At 45.5% G+C, this 23,528-nt stretch overlaps 1 protein-coding gene across 4 annotated transcripts in view; it reads left to right on the forward strand.

The window, feature by feature from the left end:
- The window catches only part of CNTRL (centriolin), a 402,596-nt gene that overhangs the window by 218,326 nt on the left and 160,742 nt on the right, over window positions 1-23,528 (forward strand). For 3 of the 4 annotated variants that reach the window (XM_029610804.1, XM_029610805.1, XM_029610807.1), the window contains 3 exons: window positions 10,483-10,675; window positions 11,164-11,294; window positions 11,370-11,534. In XM_029610804.1, the coding sequence (XP_029466664.1) occupies window positions 10,483-10,675; window positions 11,164-11,294; window positions 11,370-11,534 (489 nt within the window). The remainder of the gene's footprint in view (window positions 1-10,482; window positions 10,676-11,163; window positions 11,295-11,369; window positions 11,535-23,528) is intronic. The other variant, XM_029610806.1, reaches the window with a different exon arrangement.

The following is a 23,528-nucleotide window of genomic DNA, read 5'->3' on the forward strand; positions in this document are numbered from 1 at the left end:
GGATCTATGGCGTCTACTCTGGAGTTGGTTCCATGGGCATTAGCTCACATGAGAATTTACAGAGGACGTTGCTTTCTCGCTGGGACCCCAAGTCCGAGGAGTTCCAATTAACCTTACCCCTCATGGACCCAGCCAGGACCAGTCTCGAATGGTGGTTGGTTCCCGAGCACCTGCAGCAGGGATGGACCTGGAGAATCCCCAGTGGATGATTGTGACAATGGATGTCAGTCTCTCCGGTTGGGGGGCAGTTTGTCAGTCGCAATCGGCACAGGGTCAGTGGACAGCTCATGAGTCCAAGTGGTCCATAAATTGTCTGGAGACAAGGGCAGTTCGTCTAGCGCCGCGCAGCTTCCTCCCCCTCCTCCGCCATCAGTTGGTAAGGATTCTTTCCGACAATGCCACGACTGTGACGTACATCAATCGTCACGGGGGAACAAAGAGTCGGCAGCTGAAGCAGACAAGCTGATGCTCAGGGCGGAACGCAATCTCATTTGATTGGCGGCATCTCACATAGCCAGAGTGGACAAAGTCCAGGCAGATTTTCTCAGTCATCAGTGCCTAGACCCCGGAGAGTGGGAGCTGTCTGAGGAAATGAGTCTCTTGACTCGCCGGTGGGGAGTGCCCCATCTGGACTTGATGGCAACTCGGCTGAACGTGAAGGCGGCTCGCTTCTTCAGTCATAGGAGGGAACACGGGGCGGAAGGAATAGATGCCTGGTTCTTCCCTGGCCTCGCGACATGCTTCTCTGTGTTTCCCCTGTGGCCACTGGTGGGCAAAGTCTTGAGACGGATAGAATCCCACCATGGGTCGTAATCCTTGTAGCTCCGGAGTGGCCACGGAGGCCGTGGTTTGCAGACCTGATCAACTTGGTGGTAGACGGGCCTTTGCGTCTCTGTCACCTTCCGGATCTTCTTTGGCAGAGAGGAGGCAGCTGAGAAAGAGAGGGGGTATCCGGGTGCGGTTATTTCCACCCTGCTACGTGCACCTAAGAACATAAGAAATTGCCATGCTTGGTCAGACCAAGGGTCCATCAAGCCCAGCATCCTGTTTCCAACAGAGGCCAAAACCAGGCCACAAGAACCTGGCAATTACCCAAACACTAAGAAGATCCCATGCTACTGATGCAATTAATAGCAGTGGCTATTCCCTAAGTAAAATTGATTAATAGCCATTACTGGACTTCTCCTCCAAGAACTTATCCAAACCTTTTTTGAACCCAGCTACACTAACTGCACTAACCACATCCTCTGGCAAATTCCAGAGCTTTATTGTGCGTTGAGTGAAAAAGAATTTTCTCCGATTAGTCTTAAAAGTGCTACTTGCTAACTTCATGGAATGCCCCCTAGTCCTTCTATTATTCGAAAGTGAAAATAACCGAGTCACATCTACTCGTTCAAGACCTCTCATGATCTTAAAGACCTCTATCATATCCCCCCTCAGCTGTCTCTTCTCCAAGCTGAACAGCCGTAACCTCTTCAGCCTTTCCTCATAGGGAAGCTGTCGCATCCCTTTTATCATTTTGGTTGCCCTTCTCTGTACCTTCTCCACCTTCTCTGTACCTTCTCCACTTCGCTTACCTACGTTAGTCCGGAAGGTTTTTGATTCCTGGTACAGCGGGTTGAAGGTGTCCCCACGTAGGGCCACTATTGTGCACATTCTTGCTTTCTTGCAGGAAGGATTGAAGAAAGGATTGGCGTACAGTTTGCTTCGGGTTCAGGTAGCGGCTTTGGGCTGTTTACAAGGGAAAGTTGATGGTGTATCCCTTGCAGGACATCCTGATGTGGCACGCTTTCTGAAAGGGGCCAAGCATTTACTCCCACCGGTGCGTCAAGTATGCCCTTCGTGGAGTTTGAATCTAGTTCTCCTGCGCTGTGTGGTCTGCCTTTTGAGCCTCTCAAGTGGGCATGTTGCAGGATTTAACACTCAAAACGGTGTTTCTCGTGGCTTTCTGTTCAGCCAGACGGATGCAAGCGTTGTCCTGCAGGGAGCCGTTCTTGAGGATCTCAGACTCGGGAGTTTCGCTTCGGCCGGTGCCTTCCTTTCTGCCAAAGGTAGTATCTGCTTTTTACATGAATCAGTCTGTCAAGTTACCAGCTTTTTCGGATTTGGATCAGAATTCTCCTCAGGCTCAGGATTTTAGAAAATTGGATGTCCGCCAGGTACTTCTTCGTACTTGGAAGTGACTAATGCTTTTCGATTAACAGACCATCTTTTTGTCTTATGGCACGATCCTAAGAAAGGACATAAAGTGTCCAAGGCTACTATTGCCCGATGGTTGAAAGAATCTATAGCTTCGGCTTACATATGTCACGGGTGGCAAGTGCCGGATGGTCTTAAAGCTCATTCGATCAGATCTCAGGGCAGATCTTGGGCAGAGAGTCAATGTGTTTCACCTCAGGAGATTTGCCGAGCAGCTACTTGGAAATCTTTACACACTTTTGCTAGGCATTACCGCTTGGATGTCCAAGCTCCGGACGTCAATTGTTTTGGTAGCAGAGTGCTTCGAGCGGGACTTTCCGGGACCCACCCCAGTTAAGGCGGCTTGGGTACATCCCAGCAGTCTGGACTGATCCGGGTACGTACAGGGAAAGGAAAATTGGTTCTTACCTGCTAATTTTCGTTCCTGTAGTACCATGTATCAGTTCAGACGCCCGCCCAGGTGAATTGTGTTTGGGTCAGTCCACTTGATTTCCTTATTTATCTTCCTCTACAGTGAATTTTCAGATTGCAAAAAAAAAAAAAAAAACCCAACACACATAACGAAGGAAGAATGTCTACTCCTGTATATACGTTCTTTTGGTCTAGTCATTGGCTGTTAAATTGTCTTCATTCTGTTTTGATATTGATTATACTGGCACACCAGGTTATCAGGGGGTACTTTTCAGCTTTTTCTCTGACTCCATCTGCTGGAAGGGAGGCATAACCCATAACCTGTGGTACTACAGGAACGAACATTAGCAGGTAAGAACCAATTTTCCTTTACCATGACAGCATATTTAAAAACTTGGTTTGTCCAGCTACCTCCCAAACTTAACTTTATAAACTATATGAATATGAACCTCTAAGTGTTTTTCATTTTTAAGTCTATATACTATTGCACACACACACAAAATTGTTAAAATAGTGCTGACAAACTTTGTGCCTCTGTGATAAGTCATGGCTTCTGGAAATGGGACTCTTATTCAGTCTGGCAGAGATTTGGCCTTCAGCTCCAAGTCATCTGGGATGTTTTCAACTAATTTTTTTTTTTTAACTCTTAAATTGGTGCCAAAAAGCAAGGAATGCTTAGTGAGAGAAACTTAAAAAAAAAATAAATAAAAACTAAAATATCAGAACTGGCTTGGAAGTGTTATTGTTGGCTTGGAGTTACTTTGACAGACCTTGAGCTGATATTACTTGAACATATTTCATTTTGTATAAGCACCCAAGCTGCACATCATACCAATATATACAAGCATCATCTTTGGAACCTGGAAGATGAGTAGATGGTGATACCTTTTAAGGGACCAACATATGACTTATCAAAAGATGGTCCTCATCTAGTCAGACCAGTCCAGATAAATGGGTTATGCTGACCGACCAGTAGATGGAGACAGACACCAACAGGTCTGCTGATGTCACCCTTTCCATGCTGACTTCAGTCTGCCAGTAATCTGTCTCCAGCAGATGGTAGGCAAACATCCCGAGAAACTTATGGTTGGGCAGCTCTTGCGGTGAAAATCGCATACTCCCTCCCTCAGTTGAGCCAGAACCCCTGGAGAAAACAAGAGATTTGTCTTGTGTGAGGAGCAGCTCCAGATGTGAGAGAAACCAACAAGTGGAGAGGGAGAGAATCTAGCCAGTAGTTGGTGTTCCACCTTCACTGAGCGGAAGGATGGAGGGCTGCTATCTCAAAATAAATAAATAAATAAATAAAAACAGGGGTGGGTAAGAGTATGGGGTAAGGGTGTTGCCTGCTTGTTACAGCGGTTGCTACCCCTAATTGAGTTGGACGTTCACTTGAATGCAGATACGGCGCTGCTCTCTAAATTGGTGGTGGGGTGGAGGGGAATTAGGGCTGGAGGGTACTGGAAGCCAATAGTAACAGGTGGGAGAGAAAAAAAAAGGGGGGGAAAAATGGATAAAGTGCGTAGCTTGCTGGGCAGACTGGATGGGCCGTTTGGTCTTCTTCTGCTGTCATTTCTATGTTTCTATGTTTCTATGTATTTAGCAAGGAGCAACCGGGAGTTTAAAAACTTGTTCAGTGGTAGTTGTGGTGAGGGAAATGTGTATTTGTTCCTCAGTCTGAGGCCATTTAGCATGACAATGATGGCAATTCTCCTGGAGCATGGGAATGACATCGTTTCATTGCAGTCTATTGCTGGGGAGGGGAAGTCTGTTGTGGCTGTGGCTGCACGAAGGATGAGGACAGGCCAGCATTTGTTTATGGTGGTCCAGGGAGTGACCCGCAATGGTGGTGCAGGTGGTTCTCTGTGTTCCTGCCAGTATGCTTGCTGCTGCAGCGAAAACAGCAGCCATGTTTTGAGCCGCAAGCAATGGAACCTCTCTCAGGGCCGCCATGTGTAACTCCCATGGGACAGAAGATATGTTTGTTTCTCTGCTGAGGCACTGGCTTCACAGTGTGCAGAGCCAGCATGCTTCCTGTGTGCATCTGATATCTATTCCTTCAAGAAGGCGAACTCCAGTAAAAATACAAAAACATTATCCAGACAGTTTTTACACACCTATTTCCCTGTACGTACCCGGATCAGTCCACACCGTGGGTTGAGCCTCCTGTCCAGCAGATGGAGACAGACCAAAACTGAAAAGGATATCCTATATCAGGACAGAGCCTACCCTGCAGCCCCTCAGTATTTGTCTGTCTCCAGCAGATGGATCAGCTCAACCTGCGGTCTCCTGATCTTGGCTAGTTTAGCCCTATTTCCAGTTTCGGTTTTTTCTCTAGAGGATCAAGCAAGTACCCTTCTTGGTTTTAGTTAAAAAAAAAAAAAAAAAAAAAAGAGAGAATTGGCTCTGTTTTTTATCCTTTAGATACAGCACTGTCTCCATGCTCTTGGGGGGCTTGGCCCCTTGTGGGTTTTTTTCTTGCAGCATAGACTAAGCCTCTAATCCCGGTGGTCCAGTCACTCCCCCCTCACCTGGCTGCCTTTAAAATGTTCAGGAGATTTCTCTCCGGTCAGTGCCTTTAGGGTGCGCGCACACACTTTTTTGCTTTCCTTTTAAAAAATAAATAAATAAAACCAGAGGTACTTTTAAATACTTTAAGTCTCCCCACTAGCTCAGTCTTTTTACCTCTGTCGTCGGCAACCGGGTGTTCAGTCAGGAGCGTGCAGGGTTCGGTCCTCTGCCTCTGCTCTTCCCGGCAGCGAAGGGAAGCCTAATCAGCTGATTTTGTTTGTGATCGCGGCTTTCTTCACTGACAATGCCGCGATCACACTGCTGCCTAGCTTGTGGGGGGAGCCCTCGACGTGATTTTCGCGTGAGGGGCTATGTTCTACGTGCCTGCCGGGTGGGGAAGGCCCCTCCTAGGCAGCGCAGCTAAATACAGCCCGGGGTCGCTCTTCTAGATGCGTGGCCAGGCTGTTCCCGGGTCGGCAAACCACGGGAACGGTGGCCATTTTGGGTGTTTTAGCAGCTCCCGATTTGGGGCTGCTCGGCGCAGGGGAGGATGATTTTGTTGGTTCTCCCCCGATTTGAGCCCCGTGCGATCTCCGGATGGGGTCCCTGACCCCCCGGCAAGTCTAGGCCTCATTTTTCTTCAGAATTTGTGCTTCTCATGCACAAATCCTACCTGGCCAGCTTGCAGGAGGAGGAGGACCCCTCCGCAGGTCCCCCGCCAGCCAAACTTCTGCGGTTGGACCCTCCACTCGCCCCCATGGCCCCGGAGCCGCAGGGGGCTGTCAGGGTGCGGGTGGTCCCGGGGCCCCCTCCTGCCAGGACCCTCCGGCACCTTCGGGAACCCCGGATCCGGCTGTGGATTTGGCAGACACACTTCCTCCTCTCGAAGGGGATGATCCCAGGGTCCTCCGCTTATTACAGAAGGAGGAGTTGGAACCCCTCATTCCTTTTGTCCTCCAAGAATTAGGAGTTGAGGGTCCACAGGCGGACACTTACGGCAGCACTACCTAAGCACATGGACCCGGTCCTGGCGGGACTCCGGGCCCAGGCTTCTGCCTTTCCTTTTCACCCCATGCTCAAATTGCTTCTCCTACGGGAATGGGAAGCTCCCGAGGCGGGGCTCCGCGTTGGGAGAGCCATATATAAGCTTTATTCGGTCCCGGAGGACAGTGGATTCTTCTGTCTCCGCTGTAACCAAGCACACCATTATCCCAGTGGTGGGGGCTGCAGCCTTGAAGGATTCCCAGAATCACAAACTCAAATTCCACCTTAAGCGTATCTTCAAAGTTCTGGCCCTGGGAGTTTGGGTGATGATCTGCAGCAGTCTCATGCAGCGGGCAAGCCTTAGGTGGGTCCAACAATCACTCGGCACCCAGGACCTCCCGTCTGCAGAGGCGGAGCAGGCTGGAAGGCGCCATAGCGTATGGGGCGGATGCTCTGTATGACCTCCTCCGCGTCCAGGCAAAGGCAATGGTTTTGGCGGTCTCGGCCAGACGACTCCTCTGGTTACGCACTTGGTCGGTGGATCCGTCTTCCAAGTCTTGGTTAGGCACACTGCCTTTTAAGGGTAAGTTGCTCTTCGGGGAGGACCTTGAGCAGCTTATTAATTCCTTGGGTGAGAATAAGGTTCATAAGCTGCCTGAGGACAGTCTGAAACAGACAAGAGCTTTTGTTCCTTCTCGTTCCCAATTCAGGGGCCAGTGTAGATGTAATGCTCGGGCGTGCGGTGCCTCCACTAGAGGTTATCCCTCCAGATCCTAATCTTGGTCTCAGTCCTTTCGAGGCTGCTGGTCCTTCCGAAATGGGGCTCCTCAGCGCCCTGCATCCAAGCCAGCTTCCCAATGAGATTTGGCCAGCCCATTCCTCCGTTCCCAACCTCTGTGATGGTCTCTCCCTGTTTTACGAGGAATGGGCCAAAATTACGTCAGACCAGTGGGTCCTCAAGATAATAAGAGACGGTTACGCTTTACAATTTTCTCGAGATCTGCCGGATCTGCACGTAGTCTCTCCTTGCGGACGCTTGAAGCGGGCTGCCATGGATCAAACTCTCACCAGGCTCCAAGGACTGGGAGCCATTGTCCCAGTCCTGGCGGAAGAAATTGGCGCCGGCCATTATTTCATCTACTTCATGGTTCCGAAATAGGACAGTTCCTTCCGTCCAATATTGGACTTCAAAAGAGTCAACCGGGCCCTCAAGTTGCCACATTTTTGGATGGAGACCCTGAGGGCGGTCATAGCGGCTATTCACTCCAGCGAATATCTGGCCTCTCTCGACTTGACGGAGGCTTGCTTACACATTCCAATTCGTCACGAGCATCAGAAGTACCTTCGCTTCCACATCCTGGACCAGCATTTTCAGTACCGGGCGCTATCATTCGGCCTAGCCACCATGCCGCGCAATTTCACCAAAGTCATGGTGGTGGTGGCGGCCACCTTTCAACGAGAAGGAGTCCTGGTTTATTCTTACCTTGCTGACTGGCTCGTGCGGGCCAAGTTGGAGATTCTCTGTCGACAAACAGTTGACCGGGTCCTTGCTCTCCTTACCTCTCTCGGCTGGATAGTCAATTTTCCCAAAAGCAACCCACAGCCGTCCCAGGTGTTGGAATTTCTGGGGGCGCGCTTCGATACCCGGGTCGGCAAGGTGTTCCTGCCACACACTCAGGCAATCAAGCTTTTGGATCAAGTGCGCAACCTGCTCTCGCTCCTGCTTCCTATGGCGTGGGACTATCTCCAGGTCCTGGGGATCATGGCTTCCACCATCGACCTGGTTCCCTGGGCTTTTGCGCATATGCGACCATTACAGAGAGCTTTGCTATCCCGCTGGCAGCCGGTGTCGGAACAGTTTCAAACTATTCTCCTGCTCTCGGACTCTACCATCGCCGACATACAGTGGTGGCTATTGCTGCCGCACTTTCTGTGGGATAGTCACGACGGGCGCCAGTCTTTCAGGCTGGGGAGCAGTCTGCCAGTCACAGACCACGCAGGGATACTGGTCTCCAGTCCAATCCCGCTGGCACATCAATCGCCTGGAGGCCCAGGCGTTCCGTCTGGTTCTCCAAGATTTTCTCCCTCTGCTCCGTGGAAAGGCGATAAGAGTTCTCTCCGACACGGTAGCTTATATCAATCGACAGGGGGGCACCTGGAGTTGCCTGGTGGCCCTGGAAGCCAGCCGGCTCCTTGCCTGGGCGGAGCGTCACCTAGAGTGCCTCTCAGCCTCCCACATAGCGGGCAAGGAGAATGTGCAAGCTGATTTCCTGAGTCGCCAGCATCTCGATCCAGGCAAGTGGGAGCTCTTGGACGGAGCGATGGATCTGATCAACAGGTGGGGTCCCTCTCACCTGGACCTCATGGCAACCTTAAGCAATGCCAAAGCCAACAGATTCTTCAGCTGCTGGAGAGAACACTGTTCGGAGGGAGTGGATGCTCTGGCTCTCCCCTGGCCCCATGACATCCTCTTGTACGTGTTTCCTCCTTGGCCTCTCGTGGGCAAAGTTCTCCGAAGAATAGAACTTCACAAGGGGCCGGTCATCCTGGTGGCTCCCGAATGGCCCTGCAGACTGTGGTTCGCGGATCTGGTAAACCTGGCGACGGATGGGCCCCTTCTTCTCGGCCATCTCCCATGCCTGTTCCAGCAGAGTCCCGTATTTTTCGAACAGGCGGATCACTTATGTCTAGCGGCCTGGCTTTTGAATGGAGAAGACTGAGACTGAAAGGATATAAGGAGGAAGTTCCACCCTCTTACGGGCTCGTAAGCCGTCTACTTCCTTGGCTTATGTAGGTGTTTGGAAAGTTTTTGAGAATGTATGTGCTGAATTGGGTGTTTCGGCGTGCTCAGCCCTGGTCTCGGTGGTTCGTTCTTTCCTTCAGAAGGGCCTTTCCAAGGGTCTTTCTTTTAGCTCGTTGCACGTCCAAGTGTCCGCTCTTGGCTCTTTTAGGTTGAGTGGAAGGTCACGCTGTGGCGTTTCACCCGGACTTTGTTCGGTTTCTGAGGGGCGCCAAGCATTTGAGGCCGTCCGTCCGATCCACCTGTCCATACTGGAGTCTCAATTTAGTCCTTCGGGCCCTCTGTGTGGCTCCGTTCGAACCTCTCCATCGGGCTAATCTCAAGGATCTTACGCTTAAGACAGTCTTTCTGGTGTCTATTTGTTCCGCGCACCTTTCCTGAGGTTTTCTGATTCGGGGGTTTCTCTTAAAACTGTTCCTTCCTTCTTGCCAAAAGTTGTTTCTTCTTTTCATGTCAATCAGTCGGTGGAGCTTCCTGCGTCCTCTCCGGAGGACATCACGAGTCCAGTTGGGGGCAATCTTCGCCGGCTTGATGTGAAACGCGTTTTACTGCACTACCTCCAGGTCACCAATGAGTTTCAGGTCTCCGATCATCTTTTTATTCTATGGAGTGGTCCAAATAGGGGAAAACAGGCTTCTAAGACTACTATTGCCCAATGGTTGAAGGAGGCGATTTCGTCGGCCTATATCTGCCAAGGTCGGGCGGTTCCTGAGGGCTTAAAAGCTCATTCTTTGCGTTCTCAGGCTACTTCGTGGGCAGAGAGCCAATTGGTCTCTCCACAGGAAATATGCAGGGCCGCTACATGGAAATCCCTGCATACCTTTGCTCGCCATTACCGTCTTGATGTGCAAGCACCGATCTTTGGTTCTTTCGGTCGGCAGGTGCTTCGAGCGGGACTGTCTTGGTCCCACCCGTTTTAGGGAAGCTTTGGTACATCCCACGGTCTGGACTGATCCGGCTATGTACAGGGAAAGGAAAATTAGTTCTTACCTGTTAATTTTCGTTCCTGAGGTACCACGGATCAGTCCAGACACCCTTCCCTGTTTTCTTTTTCTGCCATCCACATGAAGCTCTTTCTACAGGTTTCTGGATGAAAGTTAACTATCATTATCTTAAGGACACCAGAAGCATCTGTGTTTGATGACCAAGGATATGCAAGAGCGTTCTTCTACAGAGTCCATTCAATGTTTGTAATCGCTTAGTTTGTTACTCACTTGAGTTTTTGGTTACTTGCTTGATCTTTTTCTTGGTTATCTTTATTCTTATCTGCTTTGACAATGGTTATGCTGAAGGGCTGCAGGGTAGGCTCTGTCCTGATATAGGATACCCTTTCAGTTTTGGTCTGTCTCCATCTGCTGGACAGGAGGCTCAACCCACGGTCTGGACTGATCCGTGGTACTATAGGAACGAAAATTAACAGGTAAGAACTAATTTTCTTTTTCAGTGTATTGGTTCTAGGAATTGTTACAGTTTTTATTGAGAGAAAACTGGAGAGCTGTCCACAAAATTCATAGATTAATTGTGCTGGTGGATTTTCTGTGTTTGATATGTGTGTTTTTATTGTACATTTATGTTTCTAGAGACTTCATTGAAGGCCGTATTGACAGCCTTTTCATGGAACTAGACCTCGAAAAATCTCTGAGACGTCATGAGGATATTGCTGATGAGATTGAATGCATTGAAAAGACTCTGTTAAAGCGAAGAGCAGAGCTGAGGGAGGCTGATAGACTTCTTGCAGAAGCTGAAACTGAACTGCAAAACACACGGGCAAAAGTAAATATCATTCACTGTTTCTGAAACATTTCTGTTCAGAGAATTTCAAGGAAAAGAAAGAAGGGCTCCGTTTTTCAAGAGATGGAAAGAGACAATTTGTCATCTGATTCATAAAGGTTTCGGAACCATTCTAAGCTTCCTTTGTTGATGTTTTAAGAATTGCTTTCTCATATTAGAACCTCAAATAGATGTTTTGTTGCTTTACATCTAAGAACAGCACAAAATAAGCCAAATGTTACATGTTTCTCCACATTGCCAGTAGATCCATTTAGGTCAGTCATGCACACATAGTGGTATAATAGATGTCACCTTGTATCGCAGCCCCTGAGTGGATATCATTTTCTCTGCTGCAGTCAAACTGAAATCTCTTATCAGAGAGGTTCTTTTGAACCAGAGTTCAGAATTAGTGAAAAACAGAACTGTTTCTGTGAGAGAACGGAGGTAAAAGTTTTGCAGAAATACAACTGATATTTTCCATTTCATTGTAGACCACCAACACCATTCAAAGGTACAGTGACGCTAAGGTGCATTTGTCTCACACTGAAAAGGATGTGGAGGAACTAGAAAGAAGAGCTCAGGATACAGCAGTCAAGCTTGTTAAAGCAGACCAGCAATTAAGGTACTCTGCATCATACTTCACACTTGCATGGAATCGAAGGAAAATTAATTCCTTTTTATGAGACCACATAAATAGGTCATATTGTGATGTTTCCCATAGATCTCTTCAGGCAGATACAAGGGATTTAGAACAGTTCAAGATTGAGCAAGAAAACATCCTGAAAGAAATCAACAGTGTGGTGCTATCCAGAGACTCTGATTTCCAGTCCTTGAACCAGAAGATCGGAAGAATGACTGAAAGGTGTGCATCATATTTCTTCTACTTCACAATTCTATGTGAATTCTTACACTCCTTTAATTTAAATTGGCATTATGAGCTTTCCTGTCCTCAGAAATAGATGTCTGGTAAAACTCTTAAGCTGAAACATGATGTTACTACAATACAGAATTCCTTTACTATATGATTTTATTTAACCGCTTACCTGTTTTGCTTTTTGCTCATCCAGTTTTATTTTTATAATTCATTGTTATGCATGTGAATTGCATGCCAAAGTAATGAAAATTAATTGAAACATAGTATTGTTCCACAAGGAATTCACTACTATGAATTCTTTAAATTCATTATTGTTTTTAGTAAATGTCAATAGATTCCTATCCCTGAAAATAGCATAAATAGAAAACTTGTGTTAGAGATTCTTGGATTGTACCATCTTGCATCTTCATCTTACAGGTAAAGGCTAGGCATAGAAGTGTCCATAAGAAGTCTGATTGTTATTGATAAATAAGTGGAATATAGTATTGTGCATTTCTGAATTGAAGAATTTAGCTGTGTAATAGTTTAGGTAAGTGAACACCACTGTTACTGTAATCTAAGAGAAGTTCCCAGTACATACAGGATCAGTCCAGAGAAGTGGGTTGTGTATCCCTACCAGCAGAGGGAGTCAAAGAACCAAAACTTTGGGCACTGCCATATATACCAGAGTGCCACCTGCAGTTAGCCAGTATTTCTCTGACTCCAGCAGAGGGTAGAGATACACTCCTGCAGTTTGGTTTTTGTAGTTAGGTTTTCTCAGTTAGTGTATTTTTTCTTTTTTGTTCTTGCACTTGCGGCGCTTCCTGAGGGTTTAGGCAACTTCGTGAGCCATCCCTCAATGGAAGCCGGGCATTCATGGGATTGGGAATCCCTGTCTGAGTCTCGCCTGCCTTGGTTTGGTGGATGAATTCCAGGGGCTCCTGGTTTATCCCCATCGACACTGCTACAGCTGCTCCTTCGATCCCTGCTTCAGCATATGGAGTAAAGTTTATTTTTTAAAAAAAGCTTTCAGTTTCTTTACTGCGAGGCTGGCCGGCTGCCTTCAGAGCAGAGGTAAGGAGTCAGCACATGGGGATCGGGTCTGTTACGACCGGGACGGGAGGCTGGTAGCACGGGGTCCTTCCAACCCGGGGCTCCAGGGGACATCGAAGGCACAGGGGTGCATTTTGTTTTCAGACCCAGTCGGGCTCCTTTCGCAGCAGCGGGTGTTTGGCGGATTTTCTTTCTCTTCTCTCTTCCTTCCTGTTCCGTTGGCACCGGGTAGGCACAGCTGGGCTGTGGGGGAGTTTTTTCGGCGGTTTTTTGGGGCCGGCTTCCTCTGACCTGCCTCTTGTTATTTTTTCCTGCGTCATGGCTGCAATCTCTCCCCGTAGTTGACTGATCCATCCTGGCCTGGTTTTCCCGCGTCGCAGCTGCCAGTGGGAGTTTGATTTTTGCGGCCTTGTTTCTCTTAGCGCCGTGTGGCGACACATCTCCCCGATGGGTCCGCGCTCGAAATATTCGGCCTGCCGCATGTGTGGTACACGCGGTCAGGTTCTGGATGCGGATTCCCTGTGTCCCACTTGTGCCTCAGTGTCGGGGGACTCCTTGGGGTCAGAGGGCCCCTCTCGGGTGGAGGGTCAAGGTCTTCTAGTTATGGATTCACAGGTGGAGGATGCTCCTCCTGTTTGGCCCCTATAGGGGCGGACTCCTTAGGGAGTGCTGGCACCGTGCCTACAGTTCCCCCCTCGGGGTGGGGGAGGGGAGGCCATAGGGATTTTCCCTGGAATTTGTACTCCTCATGCATGAGGCATTTTTGGCACGCCAGCATGCACCCGTCAAGTGGCCCGGTCCCCAAGGGGACGTAGGACACCCAATCTCGGGTGCGGATCCAGGTCACCTCCCTGGGGATCAGACCGGTCCAAGAGATGTGGGGGCACAGGCTCCTCCGAGCCCGGGATCGGGTGCCCCTCAGGTGGTCTCAGGAACAGACCCAGACCAAGCGGATGTGGATACGGATGTTTCTGATGACCCGGAGGCCCTGTCAGCGGAGGGTGACTATCCCAGTGTGGTCCGGCTGTTTAAACGGGATGAGCTGCACCCTCTTATTCCTCAAGTTTTGGAGGTGCTAAGGCTTAAAATTTCCCAAGAGGAATCTGACAATGAAGGGGTTAACCCCATTCTAGATGGCATTAAGGGCCCCACTACTTCCTTTCCGTTGCCGAAGAAAGTACGAAAGCTGGTGAACAGGGAGTGGGAGACTCCTGACACAGGACTGAAGGTCAGCAGAGCGATGGCGAAGTTATATCCCCTGTCAACGGACGTGTTGGATTTGCTCAAGCTTCCTAAGGTGGACGCTGCGGTCTCAGCGGTCACTAAGAAGACCACAATCCCGGTGACTGGGGTGGCAGGTGCAATAAAAAAGTTTACCAAGGACACAGAGGACCACATAGACAGTGTATTTCTTATGAATAATAGCCTTTATTTCTTACTTCTTATTTATTATATATATATCTCTTATGCATAAGGAAGTCAGGTCTCGTAGGCCTAAGAGCCTGACTTAATTTGTGATCGAATTTGGTCATTCTTAAATATCTTTCTCCCCAGTAATTAAGATAACACTCCTTTGAATTAGAGTCACGTGATTACAGGAAAATGTTTGTTTAGACATTTGCTACTTCTAATATTTCACAGAGCCCTGGGAAACTAGCTAACCTTGAAGAGATCTACATTTTATAGCTCTTTTTCCTGGGAGCATGCAACTTCAAAAGATACATCCTTTCTTTCTATTTATCTAGAGAGAGAGACAGAAAAGCAGAATGTCTTAATTTACAAGCCAGCAGTGCCCCCTGGACCTCAGATGGTGCATCTGTATTGAACAGATGGCCCCAATATTTCTTTATTATCGCAGTCCCTCCTTTTTTTGTCCAGGGGCATGCTGCTTGCCTTAAAAATTAGTTATACTTTCACCCATAGTGCATAATCTGCTAAACTCTTCATCCAGAGATGCGTTCTGTGGTACTGCAAGTGTTGTAGAGACCAGTATTTTAGGAACGCTTTTCTTGCATAACATAACATAATGCATTGAACAGATACACATAAAATAAGAAGGAATGCTATAATAGTTATAAAAAGCATCAATATTCTTTTGCCCCAAAGGCCTAGCATTCCACCCAAGCCAAACACATCTAGCACCATTATCTAAAACTACTTCCTTAAGAGATTTAATTTCTTGTTGCATTAGTCCCATAATCTTCATTGTCTCATTCATAGTGACTTCCACAGTGGCAGAAAGATTTTCTTTTTAAAGCACTTTCAAGTTAAAAATACCTAAACCAGGAAAAATAGTCCTCAAAATACGATGAAAGTATCATAAGAACATAAGAAAATGCCATACTGGGTCAGACCAAGGGTCCATCAAGCCCAGCATCCTGTTTCCAACAGTGGCCAATCCAGGCCATAAGAACCTGGCAAGTACCCAAAAACTAAGTCTATTCCATGTAACCATTGCTAATGGCAGTGGCTATTCTCTAAGTGAACTTATCACAGTCCATCTGAAAATTGAGTAGGTGACCTGCGCCTTTTCTTAGGGGCAAATCAGTTCTGTTGAAAGAAGACACTGGTATAATGTATCCAAAGGAAAACTGAGCAGTAGTATTGAAGGAAATAGTCTTTACTGATCCCCACGGTGCAAAGAACCATAGTCCTGAAGTACTATAAACTGCTGTCATTCACTTTTACCTCAGAGGTGGTGAAGTAGATTTGTGATATGTTCCCTTCCAGTTACAACAGGAAGGCCCAGCCCAGAGCAGCCTTGCTCTTCAATATAAGCCTTGGCAAACAGAAGCATGGGTAAAGGGGTGTACTCATCATGAATATAGTTCCCAGTACACCTGAAGTTGCATCCATAACCAGTAGGACAGGTTCCTTGAATCCTTTTCTCAGCTTCCAAAGGGCACAGCTGGAGTATTGCATAGACTGACTGGCTGCTCTTGCTGTGGTCACAACGAGTCCTGTTAAAGCATGGAGAATGCTTATAGTCCACACAGTATGAAGAATGCGCCCCGGGGAGAGCCGCCATCTTGTTGTAAACCTTATATAGGTGAGCAGTCATGTTTATTTCATGGTCAAAACATTCATGCACAAAGTTCCATCGTGCGGACAGACAGATGATATTTCACCACACAATAGTAAACCTTTTGTAGGTGACAGTTATCATATCGGTGCAGTTTGCCCAGAGAAGCAAAAGCAGGGTCATGTCCATTCCAGTAGCCTCGTGAGAGAGTTCTATGTCCCGGAGCTTCCTGCTGTTGTAGTATTGTAAGCCTTTTTACAGTGAGAAAGATGTACCCAAGTAGGGTGTCCTTCCAATTTTACTGCAGAATGTGAGGTTAAAAATACCTGATAAGGTCCCCTCCACCTGGGAGCCAAAGAGTTCTTTCGCTGAAAAATCTTCAAAAAAAAAAACCCAAAGTCCCCTGGTTTTCACACTCTCAGTATACACTCACTCTCAGTGTACACTGGAGGAAAAGATACTTGTACTTTCTGCCAGTGTGAAGTCAAAACTTTCTGCAACATAAACAAATAATGGTTAAGACATATACCTCTTGTGAAAATATAAGAGCAGTGGAGGGTTTTAGCATTAGACCAATAGCCATTGGTCATCCAGTGACTATCTCAAATGGGGTAAGCCCTGTCTTGGAATGGGGTGATGCCCACAAAGCTATTAGAGCTAAAGGGAAAGCTTGTAGCCAGGTTAAGTGTGCTGCAGCCATGATAATGCCCAGCTTAGTTTTTAGCCTGCCATTGAAGTTTTCTATAAGGGCAGAGGCTTGAGGTCTGTAAGGTGTGTGAAACCTGAGAGAGATGCCTAACGCCTTGCTTAAGGATACAACTATGTTATTTACAAAATGTGTCCCCTGATTGCTATCAATTGACTCTGGAATCCCATATCTTGGAATAAATTCCCTTAGTAAAATCTTGGCTACAGAGATTGCATCAGCTCTTACTACTGGAAAAGCTTCCTCTTATCCTGAGAAGCTGCAAAACATTGTTAGTACATACTTGTAAGTTTGGCATTGGGGTAATTCAATAAAGTCAACCTGGATCTGCAAGAAAGGACCCAGGGGGGCGCTCTTAGGTGTGCAGGAGTGACAATCAAGCCCTTGGAGGCCTTGTACAAGTTACATTGCATACACTGAGAACATATGGTATTAGCCAGAGCCTTGACTGCTGAAACTAACCCTCACCAGTGGTGAAAGAACATACCTATTAGTGCTGTAGGAGCTACATGAGATGCCTGGTGAAGGGAGAGTAGGATATGGGGCAGTATGTGCCAGGGGGGCCACTACTTCGCCATTTGGGCCGAACCATATTTGATCTTGTCCCTGATTGTGGATTGTGGCCCCTCCTTTTGCCCACAGTTTCCAGTAGTTCTTATCCTGTGTCTGCCACTGTATCAAATTTTTAATCAACCTTACTTTTAAGAAGTAATATTTCAAAGCGATAGTAACTCAATAATATACCTGGACTTGACCAACATTACTCAAATAATGATTTTATTTATGAAATTGTAACCGAACTTTATTGGCACCTGTTAGAATGTAAGATATCCTACATTTACTTACCTTAGTCTATGTGCCTATTTGTAAACCGTTGCGATGGTATATAACTTAGCAACGGTATAGAAAATTTTTTAAATAAATAAATAAAAAATAGTAAAATCTTTGTTTTCCTTATGAGGAGTGAGCGTTAGTAAAAGGCATCTTGCAACTCCTACTGTACTGTTGGTCAGGGCTGCATGCTTGGCTGCTTTATCTTGTCAAGTTTATTTTCTTTTACTACTGCCAGCCCGAGAGGCAACAAGATAGCTTCCAGCAAAGCTTTAACAAAGGACCACTCCCAATCATTCCCCCATCCGCTGCCAAAAACTCTCTCACCTTCCACAATGCCTCACAAGTGAGACACAATCCCCCTCCCCTGGTGAGAGGTCCAGCCTCCAGCACCCCCCACCGGACCCACACAGCACATTCAATCTGCAGCGAGCCTGCACCATCATGGAGAGTGGAGCATCTAAAAAAAAAATAAACTGCGTCAGCATTAGAGAGAGAGGGATATCTTTTAAGCCTTCCTGAGATTGTAATTCACATTCCATTAACATTGCACAATCATGGTCTGGAACATCTAAATCAATTATTTCTAGTAACAAGGTAGCAGGGGTGAGAGCAGAACAGAGAAGATATTCCTTGATTGTAAAAGGAGTTCATACTTTATCATGCGTTCCAATGTGATTACCTGAGTCTTTGCATTATGTAAAACTGTGAAACAAAACATAATATCTTATTTTAATTGACACATTTGAAATTTACCTTTTAATACTTTAAGACCTAATGAATGCAGAAAACATTTTTCTACTCTAATATGACTTATGCAAAACTGGGTGAGACAATACTTTAGTTTGTTAATGTTCTTTTGTATCTTAACCTTCTGGGATAACTGTCAGTGCTATAAACAATAAGTGTTGTAAGTCATGGTTAATTCTGAATCCTTATTTTTGTATGATTGACTCTCTAATCACAGACACTACATTACCATGCTATAGTTAATTCTTCTAATGCTACCTTAGTTAGGAGTTTATTAAATCTTCACCTCCTTTACTCTTTTCTATAATGACAAATATTAAGAAACATTTCCAGCTGGTCACAAAGAAAAAGGTGTCTGTAAGTTTGGAACCCACATGCTGGTACATGGGTTGTGCACTACTTATATAGTGTTTATTAATAGATGAAAATATATGTATATGTGTATATATATATATATATATATATATATATATATATATAATGTGAAGCAGTGAAAACTGTCAGGGGAACTAGAGCATCATTCATAAATTCTGCTCCCTGTGCAGACATTTGTGATGGTAGTGAGAACTGTTTACCTCTAAATAGCAGCAAAGCAATCCTGGGTTTGATTTTGTACAGGATTCATCTATAAATCAAAAATCTCTGCCTATTAGGGGTTAAAACAATTAAAAATCCTTGGTACATGTGTTTGCAATTAAGATAGCTGCTGCATATATCACAATCCTTAATTCATAATTTGAAATCCCAAACGTACCAGAGAAATGTTTTAGGGGTTAAGTTGTTATGCTGAGAAGCAGCCGCTGTCCATCCTTGAGACCCATAAATCAATCTTGTAACTTAAATCAACAAGAACCAAACTAGGTGCTTTATTTATTTATTTATAACTTTTATATACCAGAGTTCAATCAACAGAGTTAATTACCACTTCGGTTTACATTACAACCAATAAAAAAATAACAGAGACAAAGTCTTGTTTTACAATGAACAGGGTAGAAATAACCTGGAATAACTCATTAAACAGGGTAGAAATATGTGCTTTCAATACAAAAATGCAATATCTCCTATGCCTATTGTAAGGTCTTTTTTAAATTTATTGTTTACAAACTCAATAGCTTATTAACTTTTAACCACCTGTAGCCAGCCAGAGAAGGCTGATGAAACCAATCTTTCTGAAAGAATTCTACTAAATTAAAGTACTTACTGTGACCTTTCAAGTGCTGGAATTGCCATAATAATTGTAATGCATTACAGCAAAAATCAGACATAAATAAAAAACCAGACTGGCACTGTTGTTAAATTTTCCTTGTATAGGTTTTTTTTTTGTTTTTTTTTCCAGTACACATTTATTAACAAATATACAGATAAATACTTCACAATCACTTTTAATAAGTTCTCCTTAAGTAAAAATAGTCTGTAATGGGCGTCTCCAAAGTAGATAAAAAGAAATAGTGCATTTAACCAAAAAGAAATCTTTCAAACCAATCTACCATAGCAGAGATTTGAAGTTTGGCTAATAGGCAGCAACACTTGCATAACACTTTTCCTAATAGATATTTAGGCAGTTCTCAAAAATAGCCTGCATCATAAGACACTGTTTCCCTGTATGCAGGAGTTGTAGCTAATGCAGAGATTAAACAAACCATCTAATAGAAAAAAAACCTCTAGGTTGTTACAGTGCTCGGTAAAAATGATTTGTAAGGGACCCTTGGTTCTGGTATTTCTTTGCTGGGTAAATCTCCCATTTTTTTTTTCCGCAAGTAGCAATCCTTTGTCGGATTACAGACACTCTCCTCTTGTATCACAAATACTCCATGTATGCAAGTGTTCTCAAGAAATCAAGGTTCTTTTTGCTCTCCCCTTTTTTTTCACACTTCTTTTTTTTTCAGAAGCAGGGGTGCACGTCCCATACTTATCCTAGCCGTTTCCAAGGCTAAATACCCAGGGAATTCACTACCCTGTATCCCAGTCCTAGACAATCCCAGAGAATTCGTCTCCCTGAATGTGGATTGCCCAGACTGTCCCAGCCTATTAACCTTAGGCTGTAAATCTAGGGATTTTACTTCCCTATAGTTCACCGGGCCCGGTATTTTTATCCAGAAGCCTAGCGCCCTGTTTGTTAGCAGCTGGCTTTACTGTCCTGCGCCCAGTTACATAAGCAGCATGATTTTTCTTTTTCTTAAGTTGCCGGCTGGAGCCCTGTGCCCTTATCCGTTAAGCAGCAGGCTGCCACTACCCAGTGCCCTATCAATTAAGCTACTGGCTTTATCAGGTACCTTTGTAATACTGAATGCTTTGTTATTCATAGGAACACACAAGTTACTTAACAGTGCAAAAATAATGAGTAAACACATTTCCCTTAAAGGTCTCAATGTTAGTGCAATACAAATGGTACAGCACAAAAAAACAAAGAGAAAAAGATTAAAAATACCTTCAGGGATCCTGTGTCCTGTATTCTGTTCAAATCAAGAGAGGGAATGGCTGTGTGTGTCCTGTCCCAGGCGTCCTCTCCCCCGGCTCAGGCCAGGCCAGCATTCCCTTCTTTGATTCCCGGAACAATGCACCATCTGCAATAAAAACGTTTACCAAGGACACAGAGGACAACATAGACAGTGTATTTCTTATGAATAATAGCCTATGGGGGTCATTTTCAAAGGAGTTACGCATGTAAATGTGACATACTATCGTAGCAATTTTCAAAAGCTATTTACTCGAGTAAAGTGCACTTACTTGAGTAAATCCTATAGACAATTCAATGGCATATATTATAGCAATTTTCAAAAGCCCACTTACTCAAGTAAAGTGCATTTACTCGAGTAAAACCCTGTTTTACTCGAGTAAATGCTTTTTAAAATCAGGCCCTTTATTTCTTACTTCTTATTTATTATATATATATATCTCTTATGCATAAGGAATCAGGTCTCGTAGGCCTAAGAGCCTGACTTAATTTGTGATTGAATTTGGTCATTCTTAAATATCTTTCTTCCCAGTAATTAAGACAACACTCCTTTGAATTAGTCACGTAATTACAGGAAAACATTTGTTTAGACATTTGCTACTTCTAATATTTCACAGAGCCCTGGGAAACTAACTAACCTTGAAGAGATCTACATTTTATAGCTCTTTTTCCTGGGAGCATGCAACTTCAAAAAATACATCCTTTCTTTCTATTTATTTAGAGAGAGAGACAGAAAAGCAGAATGTCTTAATTTACAAGCCAGCAGTGCCCCCTGGACCTCAGATGGTGCATCTGTATTGAACAGATGGCCCCAATATTTCTTTATTATCGCACAGGTCTGAAGGATGTGCAGGATCGGAAACTGGAGATCCAGTTGAAGTGGGTCTTTGAAGTCTCAGCTCTGAGTTTACGTACGGCAATCTGTGCTAGCCTCATGCAGAGAGCATGCCTGTATTGGGTCCAGGAGACTACGGACAGTGTTGGCGCCGGCAGCAGCGGGATGTTGCAGTCCGCCCGTTTGGAGGCCGGTATCGCTTATGTAGTGGATGCTGAATATGATCTGGTGCAGACCTCGGTGAGAAGTATGGTGTCCATGGTTTCCGCACGACGACTCCTCTGGCTATGACTCTGGGCGGCGGATTTGTCCTCAAAATCCCGGCTGTGCAATCTGCCGTTTAAGGGCAAGCTTCTTTCTGGGGAGGAACTGGACCAATTGGTAAAGTTGTTGGCGGAATCAAAGGGCAACCGTTTACCTGAAGACAGAAGATTGTCGAAGAAGTCCTTCCCACCTCGACCTCGTTTTCAGGACAGCCGTCGCTACAGGACTAGTCGATATGACAACAACCTCTTCTAAGTCGGCTCCAGGTCATCAACAGTCCTTTCGCAGGGGTCGGCACCCTGGGAGAGACTCGGGGCACCTGGGTACCGCAGTCAACAAGTCCGCCCAATGAAGCCACGAATGCCCATTCCATCATAGAAGCTGTCAGAGGCAGATTATCCAACTTTTTCATGGAATGGGTGTTCAATGCTCTGCTCCTCCAGAGGGGAGGAGTTAGCAATCTGTTATAATCTGCTATGCTGATGGTTGGAGCAAGCAGATGGGAGTTAGCAATCTGTTATCGATCAGCTCCTCCCGAGGGGAGGAGTAGTAATCTGTTATGGATCTGCTTCCCCAAGGGGAGGAGCTAGCAATTTGTAATACACCGTAGGCGGAGTTAATGATCTGTTATGGGTTGGCTCTCACAAAGTGGCAGTCTGTTATGGTACCGCTCTAGTAGTGTAAGGAATAAACACTTAATGGAAATTGGTGAATCCTTGGGCCGATGGCAGATGACAGCACCCCCAGTAGGATATCCTAAGAGGGACCACCGGCTAGGCTGGAGTATGGAGACAAACACAGATAGTTCTTTATTAGACAGGAAGTAGAACCACCAGAGGTGGCAGTAGTGGGCTGATGTGCCCGGCAGGGCTGAAGTCCCTCATACTGGAACTGCGATCTCTGGATTGCTGAGCTGTAGGGAGAGACTATAGGTAGTGAGTAGACAGAGTATGCTGGATACATAACCGGTAGTAGTTCTAAACAAAAACAAAACTGAAATCCTCATTATAACACCGGATAACTATACCCCCTCCTCACATTCTAACACTAATCAACATCCGGACACCGCAGGGCTCTCCACCACGCAACAAGTTAGAGACCTGGGAGTCATCATAGACAACAGACTCAGTCTCAACAAATTCATCAACAACACAACAAAAGAATGTTTCTTTAAACTTCAAACATTAAAGAAACTCAAACCTCTCCTCCTATACAGAGACTTCCGCATGGTTTTACAAGCCATCATACTCCCAAAGCTAGATTACTGTAACTCTCTCCTCCTAGGCCTACCAGCATGCACCATCAAACCACTTCAGATGGTCCTGAACGCCTCTGCAAGAATTCTATCAAATGCCAAAAAGAGAGATCATATCACCCCTATTCTCCACCATCTCCACTGGCTTCCGATTAAATGCAGGATCCAGTTCAAGTCTTTAATGATGATACATAAGGCCTTACACAACATCGCACCTCTCAACCTAACATTTCAAATTCAATTACACACATCTGTGAAACCAACCAGAAGCGCCTATCAGAACAGACTAATCACACAACCGGCGAAATCCGTTCTGAGGAAACGTGCATTATCCACAGCGGGCCCTTCACTTTGGAACTCGCTCCCTCCAGACCTTCGTTTGGAACCATGCCACTCTACATTTAAAGGGAAACTTAAGACTTGGCTTTTCAAACAAGCTTTCCCCTAGAGCCAAGAACTCGAATAAAAGTATTTTTCAAGCCCACAACGAGTTATTCAGATCTATTATTTTCTTCCTTTTTTCAATCAGAAATTTACACATGCTGACTTCAATGTAAAATCTTGTTTACTTAGTTCTTGTTCAATGTAAAACTTCTTTTTTATTCTGTTCTATGTAAACCGCTATTTGTAGCGATAGTTACTGTTCTTTGTGAACTGGGGTGATATGTATATTATACAGGAACCTCCGGTATATAAATTATTTAAATAAATAAAATAAATAGATGATACACTCACAATTGTATATATCTGTAATGGCTTCTGTGCAACAGAGAGTCTTCAGTATATTCAGGAACAGGAGCCGTAGGAAAGTACCGGTTCCTATATGCAGTCT

Source organism: Rhinatrema bivittatum, chromosome 8 (assembly GCF_901001135.1).
Source record: "Rhinatrema bivittatum chromosome 8, aRhiBiv1.1, whole genome shotgun sequence".
Lineage (NCBI taxonomy): Eukaryota > Metazoa > Chordata > Amphibia > Gymnophiona > Rhinatrematidae > Rhinatrema > Rhinatrema bivittatum.